The sequence below is a fragment of the Condylura cristata genome, unplaced genomic scaffold (assembly GCF_000260355.1).
Source record: "Condylura cristata isolate star-nosed mole 26May11 unplaced genomic scaffold, ConCri1.0 scaffold00005, whole genome shotgun sequence".
NCBI classification, from domain to species: domain Eukaryota; kingdom Metazoa; phylum Chordata; class Mammalia; order Eulipotyphla; family Talpidae; genus Condylura; species Condylura cristata.
Window position 1 is genome coordinate 66,969,008 of NW_004567106.1, and position 20,572 is coordinate 66,989,579.

The 20,572-nt window shown below is 41.5% G+C and overlaps 1 protein-coding gene across 1 annotated transcript in view; it reads right to left on the bottom strand.

Moving 5' to 3' along the window:
- Nucleotides 1–20,572, bottom strand: part of KDM7A (lysine (K)-specific demethylase 7A) — a 40,150-nt gene that overhangs the window by 13,840 nt on the left and 5,738 nt on the right. Inside the window, exons 2-11 of the mRNA XM_004677085.2 lie at nt 20,129–20,214; nt 15,848–15,965; nt 13,778–13,938; nt 11,617–11,758; nt 11,134–11,320; nt 9,340–9,502; nt 5,688–5,775; nt 4,427–4,533; nt 3,909–4,000; nt 1,032–1,121 (exon numbers count right to left, since the gene is read on the bottom strand). Coding sequence (XP_004677142.2) covers nt 1,032–1,121; nt 3,909–4,000; nt 4,427–4,533; nt 5,688–5,775; nt 9,340–9,502; nt 11,134–11,320; nt 11,617–11,758; nt 13,778–13,938; nt 15,848–15,965; nt 20,129–20,214 — 1,234 coding nt within the window. The remainder of the gene's footprint in view (nt 1–1,031; nt 1,122–3,908; nt 4,001–4,426; nt 4,534–5,687; nt 5,776–9,339; nt 9,503–11,133; nt 11,321–11,616; nt 11,759–13,777; nt 13,939–15,847; nt 15,966–20,128; nt 20,215–20,572) is intronic.

Genomic DNA, 20,572 nt, shown 5'->3' on the forward strand with positions numbered 1-20,572 from the left:
GGACAGCTACTCAATATTTAAAAAACAAAACAACTCACACACAACAACATGGATAAATCACAAAGGCAGTATGTTGGATGAAAGAAGTGGACACAAAAACAGTGTCTCCTAAATGACTGCCTTGACTGAAATTCAAGAACAGGCTAGACTGAGCTATGGCACAGCAATAAAGGGCAGAGCCCTGAGCTATGGCCGATGGTGCGCAAAGACTGATGGGAAGGGAGAGCAAGAAGGGGCTTTCTGGGAATGAGAATGGCCTCCCTCCCACCTGGAGCACTGCTCACACAGGTGCACCACTCGCCAAAACTGAAAACTGTACTCTTACAATCCGTGTGTCCCACTGTATGTAAAAGGAAAGCTGAGTGGGGACTCTGTGTGACTGGGAGTTTCACCAGAGAGACCTGCCGGGGTTGTTCCACTGAAAGATTTCAGATTGTGGCTTGGGAGATACGGGCCAGGCTGCCAGTGTCCAGGTGGCCCGCTGGAAGAGGCATTTATGTTTGCAGACTGTTTTTCCTCCTCTTTTCATTCAGTGCACTCAAGGTCCCCAAGTCCACAGGCTCCAGCCCAACCTCGCAATAACTAAGCCTCGTTTTCTGCATGTGTTAAGGCAGGGGTGTGGAGGTGAATTTATTTTTACACACACCCTAACAACCCTGTTTTCAATCTCAGCTGTACTTGCATATTCCGAGGGTCCTCTTGACCCTATATCCTGAGCTTTATGAATGATCTACTGTCATTTCTAGAAACAAATGGAATATTGAAGCTTTACTCTGTACTTGATTTTGTATAATAACCTAGAGAATCTGAAATAGCTTGGCAATATTCCTTCATCACTTCATTATGATACCATACTCTAAACTTCTCTCTAGGACATTTGAGGCCTGGAAACCTAAGAATTCTTCTAAAACAGCTCATTCGACCTGTTTCCTAAGTGTAGCAGAGCCTTCAAATGTCTGCAGTGTAGAGGTTGATCCATCTGCTTCTCAAAGATGGTAACCAAACGTTCAGATGATAGCGCCCAAGCTTACCTCTATTGCTCGAATTACTTTAGAAAGTTCTTTAATGAGATGTCCAGGTCTAACATTGTCTGGAATTTCAAAGGCATGTTCAGACACAAGCTGTATTTGGATCAACAAAGAAAAGAACCAAAGTTACTTTAATCTGGAAAAAATAATTTCCTAACACAACTTTGGGGATTTCTAGGTTTTACAGACATAGCCAAATACAGTAAGTCAGTTCTCAGGGTTCATGTAATTGGTGTGAGACCTTCTAAGGAGAGCCTCAGTAATGTGTAAATTCTCTTAGAAAGAGCTAAAGACACACTAGCACACAGTGAATTTTGCTTTCTATTGAGTAGTAACCTCATATTCGACTTCTCAAAGTCTGCTGTATTTCTAACGACTGTCAGTCAGCAGTAACTAATTAAGCTTGGCATTTAACTTCTAATAAATAAGAACATGGATGTGTAGGAGGGAATACAGGTACTAAAATAATCCTAGTTTCTTGTTGGAAATCTAATTTGAAAAATTTTTAATAAACTTTTCATAGTCAAAAGCAAAAGAGGGAAAAGATCCATGCTAGGGAAATAATTAATTAACTTGTGAGTTACCATATCTGCAACTACTCTCATTATTTACTATGTCTATGTCCAGATATTCATGTTTGTATCTAAGAGCATTCTGATTTTTTAATTGTACTCAGTGTAAGTTTTTATCTTTGCTTCACATCCTTTATTGGTAAAACAAACTGATAACAACAGTGACGTAACGTGCCAGGCAAGTGTCCGTTAAGGACTTTGTGAGCGTTAGTGCATGTAATTCTTCCAACAACTACCACCACAGTGATACTGCTGTCATTCTATTCTGTAACCAAGGGAACAAAAACACAGAGGTCAGGAAATTAGCTCAAGGTCACTAGTTTATTAGTAACAAAACCAAGAGCTGAATCCAAACATCTGAACCCACAAAGTCCATGCTCTTAACCATTATTCTGCGTGTCCTCTCATGTGAGAGCAAAGTTAACAGTTCCAGTTGTTAAGGGGAAAGGATGTCCTGAACGAACTCTGCAGATGTGCGGTTTGTGGACACCACCCCCTATTCCAGTCACTGAAACTACAACTCCCAGCAACACCAAAGAGAGGACTGTGAGGACCCAAGGGCGGAGCTAAGCAGCCACTTTGAGACTTTCTGGGGTATATATAGAGAGAGGAGCCACGTTGGGCTCTCTCTCCCCCTTGGCCTCTTGCTGGTGGCTGGTTGCTTGGTTCTTGATGAGCTCTCAGTGTGCTACTGGGTTCCAGTCAGCGGAACTGGTAGGATGCTCTAGTTAACTTGTATCTCTCTACCCATTCCCAGGGCTGTTCCTTTTCTTTCTCCTTTGTAAATAAACCCATTATTGGCCATTTTTGTGTGTGCATGCAGTATAATTGAATCTTAAGCACGTGGGGGAGGATCCACAGACAGGTGGCCCAGTTCACATTGGGTTACCCTGTAACACAAGCATCATGTTTTTAAAAGTGAATGTCAAATGTAATGAATTCATAATCTTTTTATCAATGAATTTTACTGTGCATCAAAATCACCTAGGAAGTTTGTCCAACAGAGAGATGCAGAGCCTATCCCAGAGCTATTAAATCAAAATCTTCTCGGGGAGGACTCCAGTGACATTATTGCTTAAAATTATTATTATTGTTTAAAAGTTCTAAAGGCAATTCTAATCAACACCCCAGTTTGAGAACCATTTGTCCAAAGTCTTCAACAGGAAACAAATGACACAATCTTTGCAATGTGTCTTTCATTTTGTTGTCATCCTGGAACATAGCTTTGTGGTCTGGCTATGTTTTCACTTTTCATCTAGATGATGACCTTTTTGGTATATATGTTATTGCTTTTACTTTCCTGAATGCTTCTACAGTGTCTAACTCGAGTGGGAATGTTGCAATGTTAGTAAAGTGAAAAGAAGTATAAAATTACTGGGAAGGTAACATATTAATCATAGTCTCCCAATAGCTCTTATTTTTCTTTCTCCCCCAAATATCTCTAAGAGCAGGATTTTTATTTTAAGTGGATGGATATTCAAGAAATTGGTATGGAAATGTTATTTTTCACTATCTGACATATTTGTCATTTATTAAAAGTACACGAAGTCCCAAAAGGGAAAGGAAGATGACAACGTGCCTGTTCTTTAAGAACACATAAGCCTAGTGAAGGGGACATGGATGCCTTACCTAGCAGGCCTGACTTCTAAGCCCATTGGCACAGGAATGTTTACAGGAAGCAGAAGAGAAGAACATAGCAATTCCCAATAGAGAGATAAGCTGGCCTCTTAAAAATGGTAGGATTCAAATGCAAACAACTAGACCACAATTTGGTAAAAACTGCGAACCTTGACCCACTTAGCCTTCCTTTCTCCTTAGTCTGGGGATGAGAGCACGCGCTGTGCCACCAGAGACACAGCTTTAGGTCCCAGCTCAACCAGCAGCCTCAGGCAAATTACGTACCCCTCTCTGAGCCGCAGATTTCCTATATGTAAAATGAGAGTAACAACTAACTGCACCCGACCTCACAGAGCAGCTTTGAGGATGAGATGAGATTATGGAGATAAAGCCTAAGAAGAATGAGCAACACACTATGGGAGCTCCAAGTCATTTATCATTATCCTCTATCTACATGTTCATTTCTTAGCCAATATCCTAGATATACCTAAATTATTTTATTTTCCAAATGAAAAATTATAGGAATACCTAGGTACTTTATTTTTGCAGATACGAATAGAAACCAGTACCTCTGATTTATCCCCTCTACTACTGCCAACTTCTAAGTGCTGCCAAAACAGCGTAAGTGTTCTGCCTCCCTGGCCCTGCCATGTAAACCACGCCAGTTATTTCCTCAAGGAAAACTACTTACTTCTTTTTTCATCCACAATTTCAAAGCAGCATGCAGTGCCTTCACCCCCTGCACGAGGTACGTCTGAGGCTGGAAGCCGTCTTCCCGTAGCTCTGCGGGCATGGGAGAGGAACGGGGAAAGGAGGTAAAGCATCCTGCAGACAAAGGCTAAATTAGCTTTGGATTTTAAGTAACGGGTGTACACGCTCAGGCCGCAGGGCAGGACACGGGGTCTCCAAGCCCCACACGGGACGCGGGCGACTGTGGCGGAGAGCACCGCAGCACGCGGGAGCTGCTGGGCGACGCCACGTGTGCGGGCAGGACCAGCGCCGCCGTGGTCTCGGGATCATCTCCCTGGGCCTGCTTTGGGGCTGCAGGCTGGAGACTCTGCCTAGCTCCAAGGCTTCTTGCCAGGGGCCCTGCAGACACAAAGGGGCAACAGGCCCACCACACGCGTGAGGGCTCCTGTGTCAGAGACCTCCGTGGCTTTGCCAACACAGGTGTCGGGGTGAGCCAAAGAAAGTCTGCTATTTAATTACCTTTCAGGGTTTCCAGCAAGTTTTTGGCTACAAACCAACATATGGCTTCAAAGAAAGGGAATTTGAAGAGATCTGGTGTTTTTAGCCTTTTCTCCATCTCATAACACCTAAATGAACCAAATTTGAGACGATTAATATGACCACTTCAATTTGACTTTGCTCTCCCCTACAGAGAATTTGAACCCACAGGTCATGACACAGGGGGCCAGACAAGTACTGTGTGCTGCATAACAACGTAGGCTGTGATCTTCTCCAGATCTGACCTTACAAATGCAACCGTGCAATGAAGAATTCTTCCTAGAAGATCACACCTTGGGATGTGAGTTTTAAAAGGAGTTCCAGGAGGTTCCCGCTCTAACAAATGAGACAATGTTTAGAAAACAGCTCTGCTTGTAGGACAGGAAGGGACACCCCCTCTGGGGGTTTCCTTAGACCCTGCTAAACTTCCAAACCCAACACCACACTGGGAGCTGCTCAAGGTGAGGAGACGGGACCCACAGTTGCTGAAATCTGAGAGAAGCCATGCGGCAGTGCCCCTGTGGGGGTGGTTCAGGCCTGGGGAACGAGAGCCACACAGTGAGGCTTGAAGCCCTGTCAGAGTCACCCCTTCTTGTAATAACTCTACTAAGCAAAGCTTCCAGGGTTTCCCAGGGCCATGCCAACTTACAAGAATCACCACACTCAGGAAAGTTTAGAGATGCGGCTCCTGACAGACATTTCTAGTTCCACCCGTCCAGATGTAATGTATTTCATCAGTCAGGACTCACGTCAGCACAAACAGTAATGCCTGGCAACAGTCTACCCTTGGTAGGCTGCGGGGACAGCAGCCAGTTCTCTCGCAGGAGGGGAGAGGGCTGCTCACCCAGTGCCCATCGAAAAGTGAAAGTACGTGCTTCGACAGCAGCCCTGACACCAGCTCCCGCGCCCTCTGTTAACACCTCAGTCTGATCAGTCAGCTCATGCCCTCACCATGACGACAGCCAATGGAGCCATATGTTTTTATGGAAGTCTGAAATGCAGGGAGCCACGGAGTTTCAAACTGAATATTCTTTTTTTCACTTTAGATTTCAAATGTATCAAAGTCTCCTGCCAAAATTTCCAAACAGCATTTTTCTTAAAAGTTCCTATCGCTAATCATTCTTGGGGGTCTCTCTCCATGACAGCTCAATTAAAATATGTTGTGAACCTGTTTCTTTGAAACTTTTACACAATGTCCTATTTAAGAAAAGACAAAAAACATTTTAGCCCTGGTGACACAGACCTGAGCTGCATGCCAATGTTAAGGTTGTGCAGGAAGTTCCCCCCAAAAGCCATACAGTCCTGAGAAGTGAGCACAGCATGAATCCACCCTGAAATAGTAAAAAACATATAAATCAGTGATTTTTCAATCTTGAAACCAAAAAGTTATCATACCTACCTACGAATAAAGTAACTCAAAATATCAACATTGGGCTATACTCCATGCTAAGCACAGCTCACAGACTCATTCAAATGTTTATTAAATGCTTATTGTAAGCCAGACTGTGCTGAGCCTGAGGAAACACACTGATGCATTGCTATTCAGCATAAAGTTTGGGGGTCATTGCCATTGCAGTTTCCCTTTTTAGTTTTAAAAACACAATCCAACTTTATATGAGATTTTGTTCTGAGACTGTCAGATCTGGTTAGAATGAAGCAAGCGCGTTTGCCAGCAAATGAACACCGAGACTGGCAGAGTGCTTCGCGGCAGCGTGACCCAAGAGGAGCGTCTCAGCGGCCGTGTCGAGGGCCAGAGGCCCTCCAGCAGACCCTGTCTGAGGCAGGTGTCTGGGAAGGCTGTGGGCCCGTCAGTGAAAATGCTGGCGAGCAAAGTGATGTCTGGTTTTCCCATGAAACTGTTTTCAAAGTGAGACTCACTTCTGAAAAACGATGCCTGCCTTTTGAAAGAAATGTCTATAGGCTGAAGACCAGTAATCGCACACGTTTACTATGTAAAACTTAGTTGTTAAAATAGACTGATCCCATTTCCTTTGTATTTTTCACCTTTTGGGCCATAATTTGCTGTGACCCATTATCAAAAACCTCCCCAGAAGACTGACTTCCACGTGCTGTCCACGTGTCTCCTCATAGGCACACAGCTGTGAGCCTGGTGACCCTGAACCCAAGGGCTGAAGTGTGGCAGCTCCCAGTCCTTTAGGTCAACAGCTTCCTAGCAGCAGGCCTGCCTGCCCACAAGGTGTTTGGGAGTTCGTGGGGCTTTTCTGGATGGTCACAGTGGCAGGGAGGTGCTGCTCTCACTGTGAGAGCAACACGCGGAGGGCTGCACGGTGGAGAGCTGTCTGGAGTCACGAGACCTCCATTCTGCTGCCATCCGCGTGCTATGAAATCCATCAGCAGCAGTGTGAGCCCAAATCTACAACCCCACATCTGGGTGACTAAGTATTTCGTGCATATTTTTGGTACAATTTTTCAGGAACATAAATCATCTAATTTGAAGGAAACTATACATCCAACTTGTTTGGAGTTTATCAGGTGCCACGACTCTGGAAAAGAATCACAGCATCTACAGTGGTGGTCCTCAAGTGTGGTCTCAAGACCAGCCACACAGGTCTAGACTGGAAACTTACTAAAAATGCAAATTGCCAGGGGCTGAACTCCTAGGGAGAGCCCAGAAATGTGTGTTTTAGTGAGCCCTCCAGGTGACTGATGCTCTGTGCCCTTACAACACGAAGCTGGGTTACGCCCATACCTGTTACCGCGGGCTTGCGCACCCACTGGGCCATCTTCGGATGCTGCAGTGCCTAAGCAGGCACAGTTCACATCAACATTCTATTATAAGTTACTTTTTAATTTGTTCTTTATATTCTAGCTAGGTCATTACATCAAATTTTAAAAATTATTTGTGGGGGCCCTTCCTGGTGGCACAACGGGCTAAAGCACAGCACTGTGAAGTTATCCGCAGCCGCTGCAGCACAATTTCAATTCCAGCCAGGGAGCTGACCTACATGGCACAGCAGACTGCTCCTGTCTCCTCACTGTTCCCGTCAGCCGCGTGTCCCGGGGTATCTGCCTGTTCTGCTCCCCACTCTGTCTCTGGTGTAACCTCTTACCTCCCGCACCGCTGGCTTGTAACCCAGTTCTTGTATGCGTAAGTAAATAAATCTTAAAAAAAAAAATTTGTGTGTAGGAGGTTATATGATTCATGAATTTGATTTCAGAAAATTCATAAAATATTTGTTAAAAAAGAGATTCCTAAGGAAGGATCTCGGTTCATTCACAATGAGTATATTGGTAGCTATTTACAGACTGCTTTTTAAACACATTGACAACTACAGAACTTTACTATTTTTTTTTTAATTTTACTAGTTTTTAAAAAGACTTATTTATGCATACAAGAACTGGGGTCTAGGTCAGAGGTGGGTGGGGTAGGGGAGAGGCCGGGGATGGAACTCATGCTGCAGTGGCTGCAGAGAACTTCATAGTGCTCCCCTATGACCCCTTGTGCCAACAGGGAGGCCGCTTATTTAGACTTTGAAATTCTTGTAGTTCTAGGCACTTGTTGTCTTATTACCCCACATATTACAGACACCAAAGGCCAGGCAAGGAAACTGGGGCAGTGGCCACACCCCTGCGATTGCTGTAGCATTCACTGACACAACCCAAATCAGAACACAGCGCTGGATACCCTGGGGCCTGGACAGTGTCCACACTACACAGTTGAGCCTAAGCTAAGACTGGCTCTCAACCCATCCGAGATTCTCTCAGGCTTGGCCTGTGCCAGCAATGCACAGGCTAAAATTGAAGAGAACTTCACTCAAATGTAAAATTTTTGTCCTAAAGAAATTATCAAGAAAATGAGAAAAAAAAAACCCACAGAGAGAGAGAAAATATTTACATATAGCTATTAAGGGTCTGGTATACAGAATATATCAGGAATGCCCACAACTCAACAAAAAACCCAACTTAAATATAAGCACAGGATTTTAATAGATTTCTCCAAAGAAAACATATAAATGGCCAATAAACACAAGAAAATTGCTCGTCACCATTACTCACTAAGGAAGCCCCATCAAAACCACAAGGAGGTGCTTCATACTCACCATTATGGTAAAAGCCACAGAGACAGCTACAGTACTAGTGAGGGTAAGGAGAAGCTGGAACACAGGGCAACTGCTGGTGGGAATGTACACTGGCATAGCCCACTCCAAAATCAGCCTAGCAGTTCTTTAAAAAGTTCAAAGTGATTAACGACCCAGTGATCCTACAGCCAAGGAACATGAAATCTACCACCACACAAAACCTTGTACAAAGGCCAAAAAGTGGAAAGAACCCAAATGTTCATTCAACTGACGAGTGGCTTGACAAACACGGGTATATCAAAAAACGAAGTATTATTTGGCCATAAAAAGTAATGAAGTACAAAAACATGGATTAGTCTAGTAAATATTTTGTTAAGTAAAAGCTAGAAACAAAAGGGCTCATATATTCGCATTATATGTAAAATATACAGAACAGGCAAGCCCGTAGAGCGAGAAAGTCAGTGAGTGGCGCAAGAGCGGCAATAGGAAGGAGAGTTAATGGTATGGGGTTTCTTCTGGAGGCGATCAGATGTTCTAGAATTAGTGGTAGGGTTGTACAACAGCTAATTTATGAAGATCCACTGAACTATTTATGTTACAGGTGAATATTATGGCATGTGAATTTTATCTAAATAAAAAGAAAAATAAAGGCAAATGACATAAGCCATGATGCCAAGACAAGTCTACAAGAGACTATTTCAAAGGGCAAAGAAGTAAAAGTTCAAGAACAGAACTTTTTCTTAGCCTTGCAAAGCTATTTCCAAATGTATTAATGCCAAACCTTCAAATGAAAAGCAGAACTTCATGTAACTGTGTCAACTGTGGGGACCAGGGACAGGATTAAACCTCACTCACCTGTAGGAACAAATAAGGTATGTCCTTGCTTTACCACACATTTGTAGCATTTATCCACCTTATCTCCAAAGAACACTTCACTCTGGGTCACAGATGAACTCCAAGATTCATAGAGGGCCAAATTTCCATCTGTTGGCTTTATCAAATAAAAAATCTTCTCACCCTAGAGAAAGCAATAGCACTTTTTTGAAAAAGGAAAAGCCATTCTTAGGCTATCCTATATTGATACAATTTCCCAATGCAATAAGTTAGATAACCATCAAGCTTTTTTAGTCTCAAAAGGACCTATTTCATATACCTGGTTAGTAACTATTGCCCTTAATAAACAAGAGCTAAAGATCCCCTTCCCAATATAAAAAGCAGTATTAAGGAAATTATAAGAAAGGAAGGTAAAGGACCACAATCTGATCTCACTTTTTTTTTTTTTGAAGATTTATTTATTTATGCATAAGAACTGGGGTACAGGCCAGAGCTGCAGGGGCGGTGAGAGGCTTCACCAGAGACAGAGTAGGGAGCAGAACAGGCAGATGGACGAAGCACACTGCTGAGGGGAGCAGCGGGCGGGCCAGGAGAGGTCTGCTGCGCCATGTGGGTCACCTCCGGGAAGGGGATCAAACTCAACACTGAAGCTGCCAATAGCTTTGCAGTGCTGCACTTTAACCTGCTGAGCCACCAGGGAGGGCCCCTTTTTTAAAAAAGATTTTATTTATTTTTGCACAGAAGAACTGGGGAGTAGGCCAGAGGTACAGGGGAGTGAGCAGATAGGGAGCAGAGAGAGTGGGAGGCACAACAGATGGATCTACTGAAATACACTGCTCAGGGGAGCAGTGGGCGAGACAGGAGACATATAAGCTGTGCCATGTGTGGATTAATTCCCTGGTTGGGATCAAACTCAGGCTGTAGGGGTGACAGAGTTGAGACTTTACTCCCAGGCCACCAGTGAGGCCCTGATCTCATTTTTAAAGTACAAAAATAATATATACTAGTAATAACCAGGTTACAGAAAGTAAGCTGCAAACACTGCCCTTTCTCCCACAAGTTGTGATATAAACATTGTTTTTAAAGACCTATAAGTAAACTTCCTTTAATGAAGAAGCCCTTCACTCTCTCCTGAACTAGAACAGGAGAAATGGAACAGGAGCTCAAGGACACAGTATCAAACAGAGCACTGCACAGATATTTGATATATAGACGAAGCTTTGGTTGTAGACCAGCTCTGTGCAATGAAACTCTCTGTGATGATGGTAATGTTTAATATTTATATCATCTGACACAGTAGCCATAAGCCACAGGTGGTTGGCTATTAAGCACTTGAAATGTGGTTAGTGCAAATGAGGAGCTGAAATGCCCATGATATTTCATTTTAATTATTTAAATTTAGCCCTCTGTGTCTAGTGGATACTGTATTGAGCAATGCAGTGCTAGAGAAAGCAAGGTGAATACGCGCTACTAAGAATTAGCTATTTTTTGGACTCAGCCAACTGGCTGTACTAGCTGGGCCATAAGATCAGAAGCAATTATTACTGTAATTTTGCTCCTTAGTTATTGGATTTAGGGATTAACTGATAACTGATTAGGGCCAAGAGGAAACATAGAGAAGATAGAAGGTCAAAAGAAAACAACTTATGAGAAGAGGCCAAATAAGGAATCTAAATATAATATTTAAATGATAGATACTAGCTAGAGAGCACAAAATTTTTCCTCTGCACAGCAAATGAACATACTCCTGGAGAAACATGACTGTATGTCTTTATCAGTAAGAAAACATCAAAAAAAAAAAAAAGCCAGCCTTACCCAGAGGACATGGTACCACACTGAAGTCCCACCAAAGTCGATGTGGAAATCTGTGTAGCTGTCTTGAACTCCCATCAAACAGTACTTCTGAACAAATGGCTTAGGAAAGACTGAGTCATCTGGCCAGTAATTTTCCACCCAAGAAAGTTTTCTGGCTATATCAGGGACCTCCACCAATTCAGACATCCTTTAAAAAAGCAAATACACATATACACACATACCCACAAATTAAAGTTTCTTAAAATTGCATTTCCCACCTCAACCCAAACCAAGAAATTAGCTGGAACTCAAGGTAAACAATAAAACTTAAGACCCATCATATTTCTATATACTCTCTAAGCGTGCAAAGGCAAAATTTAAAACATTGCTACCAATGGACCACTTTAGAAGTCACAATTATGTTTCTTACTAAAATAGATTTACCATTAAACTACATTCAGCTAACACTCAGAAGGCTAACCCAAAATGTCCAGAGCTACTCACTTTGTATCTGAAAATTCAAGGCTGATCACATTTAACACTTTTGGTCTGTTAGGATTCATGAAGTATTTAACATAATTGTGAAGTGTCATTTTGCTGTCTGCCTGCCTTGCCACATCAATGACATCTATCACTTTGTCACCACCTGCAGAGAAAAATTATAGTCTCATTATTGGGCTTACGGGCTACACCACAGATGTCCTAAACAAAAATATTTTAAAGACCATAAATTCTTGACATGATATTAAGCCAACTATATAAAGCTACATAGCCTAGAGAAAGGTCTTCCAATATCCTTAATTTTTAAGTCCAACTGGAACTTTTGAGGAAAAGGATGATTTCTGAAGGAAAGAGCAAAGCAATCAAGATAGCGCCACATAAGTAATACTGACCACAACCACTTACATCGCTGACAAAGCTTTTTCTAGCCCCGTGATTTCTCATGGGCAGCTCATGACAAAATGCATCCCAAAGGTGTACGGGAACAATGCCACATGCTTCTGGGGTGGTTTCCTCATGAAAACCCTGAGGATACCAACTTTTCCCTTCATTCTTATCACACCAAAGACTCTAAGTCTACTACTCTGAGAAACCAAGCAGCTGGCAGGGGATCTGTGGTCAAGTTAAACAGGGTTAACAATTTCTGCTGCCTGGCAGGTCTTCTCTTCTAATACTCTGCTTCAAGACAAGAGTATTGGTTAGGAAGAAAACACAGGCCATATTCACGTCTGAATCGAGTTCCGAATTGGGGTCAATGCACAATTTTTCTGGGAAAGCGGCAGGTGTGGCCTGTACAACCTGCATGGCCAGCCAGATGGCTCAGTCAGTTTCCCAAGGCTCTGGAGGGAAGGTGGCACCCAAACCCTGACAATTTTCATCAATCTGAAATAGGAGACAAGCAAATGCCATTTCTGACTTTAATGTAACTTGGTATGATTAAGCTAGTACTGCCTTGTAGACATTATCTTTAGGAGGCAAGATGACTTTTTTTTTTTTTAAAGATTTATTTATTTGTGCATATAGAACTGGGGTACAGGCCAGAGGCTCAGGGGCGGTGAGAGGCTTCACCAGAGACAGAGTGGGGAACAGAACAGGCAGATCGACGAAGTACACTGCTGAGGGGAGCAGCGGGTGGGTCAGGAGAGGTCTGCCGCGCCATGTGGTCACCTCCCGGGCAGGCGGGAATCGAACTCATAGGGAAGCGGCTTTAGATTCTCAGTGCTGTGCTTTAACCCGCTGCGCCACCAGGGAAGGCCGGCAAGATGACTTTTATCAGCCAAATGCTTCAGTATTAAAAAGGTTAGTTCCCAAGCAGTCTGAACCTTGCCCCAACACTTACATGACGGCAGTGTTTTCGGACAGTGTTGCCTAGCGAACCGGTCAAGCTTCATCCTTTAATCTATCAACTGTTCAACTGTTCAGTCAGAACTGCTAACTGATGGCTCACTGAGGGAACAAGTCCTCAGACTCTGCACACTGTGGGGACAGCATACTGCAGTGCACACAGGATTTGGGGCTGGAGCGGCAGACTGGAGAGCTCCTCACAGTCACGTCCGTTACTGTGCACAGTCAGAATGTATCCGTGAGTACCAACATAAGAATGTAGGACATGACTAAAAAGGTCAATGATGCTGCCACAGGTGAAGGGCTTTCCTGGAGTTTCCTATTCTTTTCTGGGCCTCCAAATCACAAGAAGTCCACACAGCATCAATGTCCACCAAGTCACTAATATAAAAAAAAATGTTTAAGAAGTCTTTTGACAGCCTTTCTCCAAGCAGCAAGAGGTCACTCACTACAGGAGCTCCAGAGGGCAAACGATGCAGCTGATGTGCCGGGTCAGGATCTGGAGCCTAAGTGCCACAGAGGCCTAAACCCAATCCATTTCCCGATTCGTGCTTCCTCAGTACTTCAGCTACCCATCAGGAACAACTTTTTCTAAACAAGTACCGGAAAATTTAATAACAACAACAAGGCAGATGAAGCATGTTTTCTGGTAATTTAGGCCAACTGAGAAAAAATTGTTGTCAACATAGATGGTAGTGAATTTCAGTTTCCTGACTCAAGAAACTGAACTAAGTCAACATCTCTTTCTTTAAAGTTATCAGGATAGTACCAGTGACTTGCACCATGTTTTTCCAAGTACTTAAAGGAATCAGGTCCGCACCTACATAACGTTCCACGTCCATAACAGAAAAAGTGGGTGGAGGGAGCCTGAGTCCTAGGTCATCTAGCTTGGCGACCATAATAGGGACTTCAAATCCATGCTTCTCCAGGTACCTCTGCGTCAGCTGGCTGCCGTGCGTCTTCACGATGACCTCATCAGCACTGAGGAAAGAATAAGGCAAAATGTTATCTTTGTTGGTCTAAGTTTCCCCATAAGCCTGCATGATTGCCCCTCATTCCCTAGGAAGATTCTGAAACACTTGAATTCCTTAAACATGGCACTTAGCTTTCCTTGTTGGTCAAAGACCTATAGATACCAGTGATTAAAAACATATTATTACTTGTAAGAGAAGAAAAATGGGAACATACTAGATGCACAGCGGAATGGGGAAGTCAGTCTGGGGGAACACCTACGTGTGTGTGCACATGCATGGACCTATGAAATATAACGGGATGTCATGACACTTACATGACATCACCCAAAGTTTGTTTTTAAATTGTGTGTGTGTGTGTGTGTGTGTGTGTATGGCATGTATAGTACAAAAAATAGTACATGTATAAAAATTATATACACATATAAAACAGTTTGTAAATATTAGATATTCATACATCTATATACAGACATATTTTAAATATTTATTTAATATTTACTTATGTACAAAAGACTTAAATTAGGTCTTAAAAATAGGTGAAGGGTAAGAAACCCATTCCACTTTATTTTATATACCTTTGTGTATATATAATGACATCAAGTATGAGTCATTTACTCATTACTGTTACTCTTCTACTGTATGAAGTGGTGTGAAGGTCTATGAAGCTGAACAACATAAAGCCAAGGGCCTCTCATCAGCGGTGAGCACAGTGCAGGCCTCTGTGAGAGCCCTGTGGCTGCTCTCACATGCGCTCACTTTGGCAGAGAGCCGCAGGCATTAGTCAGGGCGTGCAACACTACTCTTTTGGGTCACAAACCCACTTGAAAAAAATGAATGTTCCTCCCCATGAAAAATGCACACTCACACACTGACACTAGTATGTTTATATACACTTAAGGGAGCTTCTCTGACATCAGCTCAGACTCAGGCTGAAAACTCTGACTGTAAGTGCCAAACCAATAAAGGAAAACAAACACTTCTCTAAAGGCCCTGAAAGTGATAAAGGAGACTATTTGAGAACAGGGCCTTTAACATCACAAAATGATATGCAAACCAGTTTCACATGTGTGTTCTTTCTGCTAGTAGCTCAATGTTGATAAGCAATAAATGTTTATCATTTACACGTTTCTGTTTAAAGTTGAAAGGGAGGGGTCAGACAGCAATCCTAAGATTATGAAGAAATAGCAGGGGGTTTTATGATTGCAGGATCTAAAATAATTCCATAATAGGCAGCATGTGATATTGTGATTTAAATTTGAATTGTACTTCCCCTCTTTAACAAGCCTGGATATGGCCTTGTATAAAAGCCTATTAAGCATTATCACTTTAAATAGATGTCAGGCAGTGAGAAGGAAGTGATCTAAATGAGCATGATTAAATGCCACATAATGCTTTTGACTCTCTTTTGAGCCACAGATAACTCAAATACTTTCCATTATCTTTAAAAAACAAACAAAAAAAAGTGCGGTCATGGGGCCCCAGAGGCTGAACGGTTAGGGTAGACTCCTGACTGACTGACGGAGAGAGATGTGAAAACAACACAAGACAAAAGCAGCTTGAAAACAGAAGCATAAAGAGAAAGGGAGGCAGCAGCTGCGAAACATCAGGAACAAAGTCCTGGGGACCGCGGCTGAGATCATGTACTTCAGGCTTTAGGCCTGAGACTCACAGTCAAGAAACAAGTTCTTACATAGTAATTAGTGCACCCTGCACACACACACAAGTTCCATGAAGCTACTCTTAGGTACTTCTATCATTTGCAAGAAGGAAATTTTCTATTCTACTTCATTCAAAACAAACAAACTAAGAGGCTGACAGAGAACAACAGAATGCACACTGAAGTGTGAGAACACTGCTTCAGATCATAGCACCTTGCCAGGTAACAGTCTTAACATTTTCTTGGCCACGAGTTCACATACCTGGGGAAGACCCGGGACCGCAGTTCCCTAACGAAGGCTCTAGTCCCGGCCTGCACCGGCTTGGACCCGTCGTCGGTCTCTGTGTAGTCATGTCTGTGCCAGTTCCTCCTCTTTTTCACTGGATTTTTAAAAGATTAAGAAAAAAACATTTTTGGTAATTGAGGTTACTATGTGCTATCTAATTAGTATCATCCATGTTCAGAAATAACAACAGCAACAAAAACACCCACATTTTTAAGGCACTTCCAGGCCAGAAGAGTAGATTACACTTTATGTAATGTCGCAATTACAGGTTTACCCCACTATTCAAAATTAAAACATTCCTATTTGGTATGATTTAATAGGTTATTTTTTGGGTCTAGCAAGGGTCCAAAAGCTTTCCCCTCTAAATTAAAAGCAAGAGAATTAAGTCCCAGAGCCAAAAAGTAACCTACCAAATTGGAATGTTCTATTTTTGAATAGCAGGGGAAACCTACATAGGTGATTATTGAAAAAAATCCACTCTTGTTCTTGATCAAAATAACCTAAAAATTAAATCAAGGAAATTCAAACTAGCAGTTGTGGATATTGTGCTATATATATTAGATATACTATAAAATCTCATAATTATTTACTATCATGATGCTCACTCAAATATAGGCCAGAGGTAATATGATCTTTATGGATCATCCAAGTCATTCTCTCAGGATGGGGCTTTTCATCCCACATTAGACATCTCTCTTACAGCATGGTTCCCTTTCTCTTTATGTCAAGAGTAATTTGCAAAATAAACATGGTTATTAAACGAGAGTCAGCAAGTACGTCAAAAGTAAAATAAGACAAGTGGGCTGATTAAGTAACTATGGGCAGTTCTAACAAAAGGATTCCTGACTCTACAGACCTGGGAGGTGACAGGCATACAGTGCTAGGAGACTTGGATTTGACTCCCAGTTTGGCCGTAGCAACTCTGCAACCTTGGGCAGGTCACTGAACACACTGGGGTCCAGTTCTCCCATATGGAAATGGAGAGGATGAGTGGTTTTCAAACTGTGGAAGAATCCCCTATGCTAGATGGAAAACAGAAAAGAACCCGATGGAGGGATGTGGGGCTGCATTCCCTTTTCTGCCAAGCTAGAGCCAGTTACAAATCTTTGGATGTAGCATCAAGATAAGATTTCAGTTTGACATTTCTTTTTTATGTCTGAAAATCACTTTTAAGCCCAAAACCTCCATACTTCTGGGAAGTGTGCTGAAATTGTTAATCTAGAATCCACCAAACAAATAACATGGCTATATACATGGATAGTTAGGAGGAAAGTTACACAAACGTGGTGAAGCAAGTAATATAAAATGTAAATAGTGAATGCTGATGGTGGGTAAAAGGCACCTGATGTAAAGTTCCTTCAACTTTTTCTGTATGTTCTCATAAAAAACACTTGGGGTTAGGGTAGCGATTCTATGAGTCTAAGTTACTTTAGACCGTCATTTCACAGCATACAGTAAGACTACCACAGTCATCCTGAATCCATGTACCAAGAGGTCATATGAACAGTAAGGGTGGAAATCAGGCCTAGTCAACATCTGAGTATCCACACGAGGCTCCTGCCTAAGTCTGCACACCCTCACTATGGAAGAGCATGTCCCATTTTTTAAAAATCTCATGAGAAAAATGAAGAATCATAAAGCAAACTTCCTCTTTCTGGAAAATAACATTAAGGCATCCTTTGTGTGTTATTTTTTCACATTTAAAATCACTTCTAAAATTCAAGGGTATTTCATTCCAGGCTTTGTTTTTTTTTAATACACCCACATACATATACATACATCTAACCCATTTTATTTTCAATGAGGGAATGTTTATCTTGCTTACCTTATTATATCATGAGCCCTTTCTCCTTATTAAATATTCAAAAGCAATTTAAAGGCAACCTAGATTTTTAAGATGTAGATGCATCATATTATAATTTTTTGATTCTTAAGTACTTAATTCATTCTGAAATCTTTCATCAAACAAAACTGAGATCAACATTCACATACACAAATCATTTCCTGCATTAGTTTTTCAGGATAAATAACCAGAAACACTGGAAAACTCAATATTTTTCAGATACTTGCTAAGCATTACAAAACTGCCTCCAGGAAAGTGTTGGGCAACTCACATCCCTACCTGTCTATATAAGCTGCCTATTTCTAAACTTTGGGTCAACAGTGAACAATATCACTTGAAAAAAAAAAAAAAGAAAGAAGAGCTGTCCATTTGGTAAGCAAACTATGATACTACAATGCTTAAATTATCATTTTTGTCAGAAAAGATTAGAATCAAAGCATACTGGGGGTTGGACAATTATAGGTTCAAACTCCAGTTCTGCTAAATAGCTATGAAAAACCCAATTAGGTAACTTATTTTACATCAAGGCCCTATATATTTATATCAAAGAAGATAATGTAAGGAGAAGAACTTCTTGTTAGCCTAGTGCCTGCTGCTACCCAGTAAGCTGTCAATCACTACCCTTTCTTTCTAAAGGTGCTGAAAACACAGGTAACACATTTGATCTGACCTGCTGGGCAGCACAGGTAACATATCCAATCAGCTACTGTAGAGCTGACTGAACCTCTTAAGAAGGAGCCCAATGAAGGAACATTTTAGTATTAAAGAGAAAGGAGGCAATTCTGAGTGTGGATGGTATGTGTTTGAGGATCACTGAGACTATGTGTTTACGTATTGGCCTGTTTTTCAATACATCCTCTCAAATAGAGTTCTTAATCACTGTTCAAGTAATAGCTCTGATAAGAGTACTGGGGACTTCTGAAAGGAAGAGAAAGCCCTGGGGAACATGCAAGAAAGGCTAAACAGCAAGAGGGAAAGAGACCAAAAGGAATTATCCAAATTGGGGGTCAATGGTGAGGGTGGGGAAGGAAAACCTTAAATCAAGATAAAAGAGGTTAGTGCATCTTGAGTATTAGCCCAGGGTACTGAGAGCTGGACATGTGCCCAGAAGATCACCAATGCCTGATCTTAAGTTGCTCAAGAATAAGCTACAAAGTCGGGAAACAGTCAAAGCTTCTCTCTGAAGTAGCATTATTCAAAGTGCAGGTCGTGATCCATTATGGATTGTGAAATCAATTTAGTGAGCACAACAAGCTTTTTGAAAAATTAAGTCATATAGGAAAAACAGAAAAGACAGCGTATATGGAGAAGTATTTTAATCAGTACATTATTCTGCCTCATAGTAACCACTTAATATTGCAAAGCATTATTACTTCATTTGGGGATCATATATTTAAATCCTAAACTAAAACTGCTATAAATTTTAGTTCTAGTTCCCTTTTGAAAATAACAGACCAGTGTATCACTAACTGCCTCCAAGAATTACGTAACTTGAAAGTTGTTTATTATAAACTTCCAGGCTACACAAAATAAGTGCGTATTGAGGCATGTTCAGAGTATGTTCACAGGTAAACCCTAAGATGCTTAAGTCCACAGTTTTTCCCTTCAGTTTCTATGAACACAAAAACACTAATGTGCAGGCTACATTTCTGGAGAAGAGAAAGAGTTGCAGCATAGCCCAGCATCTTTAGATCTTTACATTACGTTTGTACAATGACATTTCGTATTCCAACCTATTCTTCTGAAGTATTTGTAAATGGCTAACAATGTACATGATTTTATATGTGATACTGATACATTCCAGAGGACAAGTGAGCATTGCGGACTCTTGTCTTTGCGCCTCAGGAAGAAGAATGTGAACAAAACTTGTTCTGGTCTTTGTCTTTCTCGGAACAGAGGTCAAGGGGGAGAGGTTTGATCAGAGGGGATGGCTGGGCCCACTTATATGCAATATGATAACCAAATTCAGAAAGCAGAATTAACATTTTAATCTATCAGTGCCCTAATTTTCTCCTAAAAATATAATGCATTGTGTATGTATTGAAGTCTTACTCTGACTGTCTAAAAATATTACTGATAGCTATCTTCAAGTTATTTAGAAAGAGATAAAAACAGGTAAAATAAATTCCCAGAATCAGAAAATTTACTTTATCACATTTCTCAAATTGAAAGCCTTAAAATATGTACTTGAGTTTGAGGGCTTTGCATTGGCAATTAAGAACAATGATAAACCTTTAACCTTTTGACTTTGTAAGTTATTTAACAATTCAGGCAAAAGTTGTATTCTCAGTTATCTTCTGAAAAATCATTCCTGTAATCTTTGGTGGAAATAGCCTGTTAGAATACCATTAAACTAGGCAGAGTACCACTCAAGTATTATCACGTACGTGTTAAGTTCTGAACTTAATACTCACTCAAGGAGGAACCATGGAGAACTGCACAGTTGGGACAGTGGTACAGGTCAATGTCAACAGCATGATGTTCTTCTACTCCAACACAGCTAAGACAAAGAAAAGTCACTATGTAAATAATCTGAAAAAATTTAAATAATATAATAATTTATTTTTACATCATTTTGTGCCCTTTTCCACCTGAGTTGTAATCTTCGTGGGCTTCCCATCACCAAATCACCCAGGTGCCATCACTATAGTACACTGCACTCCCCCCACCCCATTTCTGATCCCATTCCCCACTCCACCCTGTAAAATGTCCCTGGTATATAGTTGTTCATTATTATTATTATTTTCTCCCCTAGTCCTTTATACTCCTGCTATGAGTGAAACCATCCGGTACTTTCTTCCCTTTTATTTCTGGCTTATTTCACTAAGCATGATCCCTTCCAGCTCCGTCCATGTTGC